Source organism: Prionailurus viverrinus, chromosome F2 (assembly GCF_022837055.1).
Source record: "Prionailurus viverrinus isolate Anna chromosome F2, UM_Priviv_1.0, whole genome shotgun sequence".
Lineage (NCBI taxonomy): Eukaryota > Metazoa > Chordata > Mammalia > Carnivora > Felidae > Prionailurus > Prionailurus viverrinus.
The window spans coordinates 14,194,200-14,202,321 of NC_062578.1; the positions used below are offsets into that span (position 1 = coordinate 14,194,200).

At 35.4% G+C, this 8,122-nt stretch overlaps 1 protein-coding gene across 1 annotated transcript in view; it reads left to right on the plus strand.

Moving 5' to 3' along the window:
* Positions 1-6,502, plus strand: part of YTHDF3 (YTH N6-methyladenosine RNA binding protein F3) — a 40,371-nt gene extending 33,869 nt beyond the window's left edge. The window contains exon 6 of the mRNA XM_047841735.1: positions 3,393-6,502. Coding sequence (XP_047697691.1) covers positions 3,393-3,416 — 24 coding nt within the window. The 3' untranslated portion in view covers positions 3,417-6,502. The remainder of the gene's footprint in view (positions 1-3,392) is intronic.
* The last annotated feature ends 1,620 nt before the right edge of the window (positions 6,503-8,122 follow it).

Here is an 8,122-nt window from a genome sequence, read left to right on the forward strand (position 1 = left end):
TTTTGGAGATTTTTTAGGAGTGGTTTTAGAATTTCCAGATGTGGTTAAGGTTTTTTGTTAATCTGTTTTGCTCCTAAAACTGATGTCAGAAAATGTGATGGTGCATGACATAGACCCTGGTATTTATTGAGATTTGCTTTCTGGTCTAGCATGTAGTCCCCTTCTGTGGTTTTTCTGTGTGTACCCTACAATTGGTTTGGTTTTCTGTAGCATGTATATTCACTCTGTATTTTTACTAATATATGTGCTTTACCAGTTACTTAGAGAAGTGTGTTGAATTCTCCTGCTATAATGAGAAACCTGTCAAATTTTCTTTGTAATTCTGACAACTTTTAATATATGTAAAGTTGTTTTTTTAGTTTAATATTATTGCAGCTTATTTTAAAAATATCTGTTATTTAGTATCGAGTGACCGTTTTGTCTCCCAACAGTGGTTTTTGCCTTCAAATGAGTTTTGTCTGGTACTAATATCATTGTATCAGTCTTTATTTGGTTTGTGTTGTCATATGTCTTTTCATTACTTTTAACTTTGTGACCTTATGTTTTAGGTTGTTTTCTTGTAAATCATATATAACTGGATTTTTGAAAAATCTGAACTGTTATTTATATTTTCATTGAAGAACAGAGTTTTTGATGCTTGATTATAAATGTATATTTCTGCTGTCTTATTTTGTACTTTCTAATTAAATCTAGTTCATTCAGGCTCTCCCCTCAACCCTTCTGTCCTGTTGTATTGATGTATGTGTTTTGTTTTTTTTTTTATTTTCCTCTTTTCCTGGCCACTGAGTTAGAAGTTATGCATTACATACATAGCTATCTTGTAATACGTATGTAATTTGTATATTTTGAATTTGATTCAGCTAAAGTGCATAGTTGATTACAGTTGAAACTGAAATAGTATCTCTAACTTCTATTTTAAATAACACACGATCCTTATTGCTATAGCTGATCATCTCCCTTGAATTAAATTTCCCTTTGTCTAACTTATCCTTAAATAGTGACTTTTTGGGGCGCCTGGGCGGCTCAGTCGGTTAAGCGTCAGACTTCAGCTTAGGTCACGATCTCGCGGTCCGTGAGTTCGAGCCCCGCGTCGGGCTCTGGGCTGATGGCTCGGAGCCTGGAGCCTGTTTCCGATTCTGTGTCTCCCTCTCTCTCTGCCCCTCCCCCATTCATGCTCTGTCTCTCTCTGTCTCAAAAATAAATAAATGTTAAAAAAAAATTTTTTTTTAAATAAATAAAAAAATAAATAAATAGTGACTTTTTTTTTTCAGTAGTTTGAAGGTTCTTCATGGAGTTGATAAATTTCTGTAGCTTTTATATCTGGCTAATTAAAGCAGGCTTCAAAATTTTTCACACAAATCTATTTGTTTTCTTCAGTTTAGAACTTAACTTTATGATTAGGCTGTTTTTTATTTTATTTTTTTAATGTTTTATTTATTTTTGAGAGAGAAAAAGCAAGCGAGCAAGCAGGTGAGGGGCAGAGAGAGAGGGAGACACAGAATCCGAAGCAGGCTCCAGCTCTGAGCTGTCAGCACAGAGCCCAATGTGGGGCTCGAACTCAGGAACTGTGAGATCATGACCTGAGCCGAAGTTGGACACTTAACCGACTGAGCCATCCAGGTGCCCCGATCAGGATGTTTTTTAAAAAGCTTTAAGGATTGTATACAATCAGATGACACTTCTTGGTACTATATTCTCTTTTTTGTCCCTTTTTTTTTCTTCATATTGTTGGATTTAGCTAGCTCTGTGCTTTCGTTTTGTTTAATTACTTTATTTTTAACATTTTTATTTATTTTTGAGAGACAGAAACAGAGTGAGAGCAGGGAGTGAGAGCAGGGGAGGGGCAGAGAGAGAGGCAGGCTGCAAGCTCTGAGCTGTCAGCACAGAGCCTGAGCAGAGCTCGAACCCACGACTCGTGAGATCATGACCTGAGCCGAAGTTGGACGCTTAACTGACTGAGCCCAGGCACCCCAAGTTTTATTTACTTTTAGAGTATCCCACTGGAAATGTGTGTATGAAATGATTTTATTTGTAGTTACCATATAATATAGGAGGGCATTTATTTTATTAGCTTTCTGTATGAAATACTGTTATTTAAGTTCTAGAAATATATTAAAATTAAAAAGAAAGGAATTTAGTAACATAACTTACAGAGTTCTCTTTGGAATTTAAAATACAGTTTTCTGATGGTGTCACAGGATTGGAAACTAATTGACCATTTGCAAAGAATATTCATATTTATTATAGAGCATGTGTTACTCATGGAAAATAAAATGGGAGTAGTGAAAACAAAAAAGTTTTATAATGTGTTTAAACACAGGTCTTTTTCAAAGTGTGTTCTCTGGACCAGCAGTGTCTGGATCACCTGTGAACCTGTTAGAACTACAACTCGTAGGTTCAGCTTCACACATTAGGGGCCCAGTAGTCTGTTTCCAGAAGTTTTACAGATTATTCTAATGCTAAAATTTGAGAACTGAGTTACAAGGTGGTGCAAACTACATGATGCATACATTTAACAGGCATACACAATGCCAGTCATTCTTTATTTCACAGACAGAAATACTGCAGATATATATTGGGATAGTAAACGAAATGAAAACATAACTCAGTTTAACTTTTGTTCAAGGGATTTCCAACTTCTTAACGGAATTAATAATGATGATTAATAAATATTAAGATTTCTAGGGGCGCCTGGGTGACTCAGTCGGTTAAGCATCTGACTTTGGCTTAGGTCATGATCTCACAGTCTGTGAGTTCGAGCCCCGCGTCAGGTTCTGTGCTGACAGCTCGGAGCCTGGAGCCTGCTTCAGATTCTGTGTCTCCTCCCTCTCTCTGACCCTCCCCCGTTCATGCTCTGTCTTTCTCTGTCTCAAAAATAAATAAACGTTAAAAAAAAAAAAGATTTCTTGATACGAAAAAGTACAACATGATGAATATGAGAATATGATATAGAGGAAGTTTGTGAATCGAAGTATTTTTTAATTAACACTAAATTCTTAATTTAATCCAATTTTAGTGCATTTTAATGCATCTCTTCTCCTCATAACCCTACCTAGCCAATAGTTCAAATTGCCACAGAGGCCTTTTAGGCCTTAATACCTCACCATTAAAAACTCAATGAAAAGGCTAGAAAGATGTTCATATTCTCACCTTAAAATCTCACGGGAAAATAGGGCGTGGAGAAGGTCATGCTCTCTTGATATAGGTCTTTTGTTTGAAATCCTTTGTTTTAAAATGTTTTGTAGTAATCCTCCCTCAATAGAATGCATAGGTAGTAAATCTTTTTTAATTACTCAAATTAGTATTTGCATAACTTTTTATTATAGTACAAATAATTTCAGTCTTTAAATAATGATAGTATTTTATTAAAATTCTCTGTGCTTTTCTTTCAGGAGAGAAATAGAAACAAACAATAACCGTATGAAGATGTCCTGTTAGAATTACAACACTAATGATGTAGACTCTGGAAATGCCTAATAAGTCAAAGAAGACGTTATTAAAGCTTTTTTTCTGCTTAAGGTGACATCTTTGAACTCTAACACAGAATTGACTCTTCTTGTAATGGTTTTCATCAGCGCATCTGCCCTTATACTCTCACCAAACACACTTGAGAACTGTAACTTCGTCAAGCACTTTCTGTCCTGAAGCTTTTACCAGTATCTGCTGTCTTTTGTAATTATGCATCCTAGCTAAGGCACAGAAGACTGAATGAATGCAAGGATTCATTAACTCTTTGAATTTGTTAAATACTAACAGTTAACCATTAGAAGTGGTTCAATGATGTAAGAGTCACACTGCTTCAACTTTTTCTTTGTTGTAGTTTTTAAATTGTCAATTTTTAGCTATTTGACAGATTAAAAGCAAAATAATCATGCCATATTTAGTCCTGGAGTTCAAGTCTAAATGTTTATGTGAAAAATTATTGTAGTAAACTTTTAATATGGCAAAGCAACCTTAAGCTCTATTTTAGCCAAATGAATCATAATCTGAAATTATATTAGAACATTTCCCTTGTCTTCAAACCGTTTGGTGTAACAGAATATTGATATGCAGCTTGGTGGACTTCACCAGTTAATGCACATTCTTCTCCCCTCCTTCCCCCAATAATATGTATACTGAAAAATGTGCATTTGTCTGAGGAATTATTTTGTTTGCTACCACTTAATGAATCTCAAAATTTTGAGTAAATGTACCTCAGTCTAATCAGACTTTTTATGACCTTTATAACTACATTTAAAACCCTTAATTCCTATTTCTGGGTGTTTGCGAGCCTGATTGCGATCATGAAGTAAAAATTTATTATTCTAGGTATTCACTAGCTAAATAAACAATAGTTCTTGTTTAGCAAGCATATACTGTTCCTCAACTCTTTTCTCCAGCTTTTGCAGTGTCCTGGCATCCTTAAAATACTTTGAAAATATGGCCTTGATCCATGGATTAAATCAGTATCTAAGTGAATGTGTTGATGTTTTATTGATCAGATCTATATAAATGGGAATACAGCATATATCTGGGTATTCTTATAGTTATCTTTTTAACATCTTATTTTTTTCATTAATTACATATCAACATTAATTTTGTAACTTGAAACAAATTGATTTTGTATAATTAAACGTGTCAAGCATCTGTATTAACTGATTTGATGGCATAAGGTTATGAAGATAATGTACTGCCCCTTATATTACTGTTCCAAAAGGAGGAAACTATGTAGAAAGATACATTAAGGGTGAAAATAGCAATATAGTAGATTTGAATACCTTGATGTTTTGCATTACTCCATTTATGTTTACATCATGTTTAGAAATGTGTTCATTTACAGTGGTCTTTGGTCACTTCAGTTCAAAAATTTAGTGACGGATATTTCTTTGAGGCTTTCATTTATATAATTTTTTTGTACAATGTTTTCTTAAAGGTACAAATACTGTATTCAAGTGAAAAAAATACAGTATTTGTAGATAATCGTAGCTACTTCACAGTTCTTTCATAGTCCCAGTGTAGTTATATCAGTGTTTACTGAAGGGAACATCAAAATATTAGTGGTATGTTACAGAATAAAAGACTTTCTTAAAGGAAAATTGCACCTATTTTACCTTTTTAAGAGTAAGCCATGAAATCTCGTAACACGTCTCTTAACTGTTTATACTGAAATTGGCATTTGGGTATAGTCACCACAGCAATGTTCTGTATCCCTAAGATTATATAGATAGGACGTGTCAAAGCTGACTGTTGTCACTCTGGAGGTCCTATTAGACAAAACTGTAAAGGGGTGACCTTGTAGAAAGGGTCTGAGTCCTCTCTCTGAGGTTCTCTTTTTCTTGGTGCTTTATTAGCAACTCTGAATATTTTTATAAAACTAGTTACATTATAAGTGGATTCAAACTTGTTTAATTTACATTAGGTTTCTATGTAAGAAGTGTCACTCACTCAGTGAGCAGGCTGATTGCAGTAGCAGACGCAGCTGTCAGATGTAATCGAGGAGTCTATTCAAGGTGAGGAGTACATCCCAGTGCCTTTAACCTGGATTTCTAATACGAAGTGAAATGGGTGCAGCATTCCTTTGGAAAAACGACAACAACAACAACAACAACAACAACAACACTTTTGTCTTTTCAAAATTGGTAATTGTTTTCTTCAGAGCACCTACCTTCTCTTCCTCCTTGGTCTGTCAGTGTATGGCAAAAAGGTTTTTCTCTGAATGAAATGATCACAGATTGTCTCAATAGCACAACTAACTATTTCTTAACTGTAGGGACCAAAAGGGAGAGAACCTGGGCTCTGCAGCAGGAGACACATCATCAAATGTTTGAATAATCACAAATTAAGACATTATTGGCCCTGTCAATTTCTTGCTTCCGATTTTTCCAAAATCTGGTTTGAATGTTTCTTATTAAAGTTATCTTACGTGGGTATTTTATTTTGAAAGGTATTATAGTTTGTATATTTAACAGTAAGGGGGAAAATGTAACCAAAATTAGTATTCTTTCTCTATACATATTGGTACTTGAAGATTCCTTTCAGAAGAAACCCCAGCCTTTTCCTAATTTCAATACTTAATTCCTCATTTTAACTCGAGTGATCTTTCTAATTCAAAAGCTGTGTTCTTTTTGAATACCATGCATGGGGGTTAAGCTGATGTTAAAACAGTTTGCAATAAAAAAGAATCAGCTTAAGTCATTTAATCATTTCAAGTGCATTCTGCATCCTATAAAAATAAGTTTGAGAAATTAAGAGAATTGTGTTTTCATTAAGTTTTGCATATCTTTTGTTATGCCATGTAAATTCCCTTCTTTTTCGTATGATTAAAGAAAGGTTATGATAAAATGATTAGTTCATTTACATTCACTTGTAGCAATTACATGAGAATTTGAATTTTGTCGTGTTTGGGTTTGTTCATTCCTGTGAATGATGGTACAGTTAGGTGAGATTTTCTGTTATGGTACCCAAACTCACCATTTGGTCCTCTTTAATCTTTGAGGGTTTCAATAAAAATTGTTCACTCATATCTGTGTTTTTTCCATTTTATCTTCAAAAATATATATTGCTTGCCAGAAAACCACATTTTTGTCCGTCCTATTGTGGGTTTCCTGATTGACACGTCTCTCAAGTACAAATAGATTGTATCACTCGTTTTAGTTGGCCATTTAAATTAAGTGGGGGAATTAGAGAGAGGATAACAGTTTATCCTAATCTTTATCTGCTCCAGTGAGCTTATTGAATTACATGCTCTTAGTACTAAACTTAGAGCAAGAGAAAGAGGCCTATTTGTTTTCATGTAATGGGAGCAAGTAGTGGTACCAGCTGTCTAATAACCCTAAGCCCCCATCCTTGGTACCAAGGAGTGCTTTTCCAACAGTCTGTGTTATCCTTTGGGATAGATAGAGCTTGTGTAGATACGATCTGTGATGAATGTGGATGGTGCATTGATTATTGGCTGGGCTCTTTATCTAAGGTACTTGTCCTGATGGGGGAAACCAAAGAGTTTAGTTTTGTGCTGTTAAAACTTTCCAGATGCGCTGTTGGCCTGTGAAGAGGGCACAATTTTACAGAATCCCCAGGTGTCCCACACTGTGGCATCATTTGGAACCTCTTTTTTACCAGTCATTTCCTAAAGGGAGTGTTTGCATTTCATCAGCATATTTATATTTGAGGCTACCCCAATTCTTACCAGCCTGGCTTTATCTTGCTTAGTGATACTAGATTTTGTAAGTCTAGTTTAGAAACTAAAATATCCTGTTTGATTTTTTTTTTTAAGTTTATTTATTTTGAGACAGAGAGCATGAGCAGTGAAGGGTAGAGAGAGAGGGAGAGTGGGAGAATACCAAGCAGGCTCCACACTGTCAGCGCAAATCCCGATGTGGGGCTTGAACGCACAAACTGTGAGGTCATGACCTGAGCAGAAACCAAGAGTCAGACTCTTACCCAGCTGAGCCACCCAGGCACCCTGGAACCAAAATATTCTTGCAGTCAGAAGTTAACTGGCCAACTCAAAGTCACTAGCTTTCTAATTACAGTACTTGGTGATAGCATAATCTTGAGGTGTATTCTTTTCTCATTCCTCTTGGTGCAGTAGTGAGAAGTAGAACTAATATCACCTACGTGTGGTAGTGGCAGTTTAAATACAGTTCATGTGTACTGCACTAAGTTCAGAATCTGTCTACTCTATAATTTGAGTTACCGTTTGGGACTAAATATAAACAAGCTTTTTGTAAAACAATATGCAAGGAAGATGAACGTGTGGAGTCCATAACACTGATGAGTTCCCCATCCCTTCCTGCCACCCCACTTGCCTATCCAAATACTCCTCCCCATGCCCTTACATAGAACACACGTAGGGATGTAGATAGTTGAATGTCATTTTAAAACATGGGATATATCTGACACCTCTGTAATCAGAATGGAATTAATCCTATAAGGGAATGTCTTAGAATTGGAAGTTGAAAGAAAGACCAGACTTCAAGTTATTTCTAATTGGTAGATTGACCCTGAGCGAATCATTTCTTTCTTTCAGTGCACTTACCAGGAGATTGGTATAGAATACATCTAAGGTTCTTGGCAGTTCTGAGGTTTTGTGATTTATGATGTAAATAGCTTTGTAGACTATGACCTATTCTAGCAATGGTGA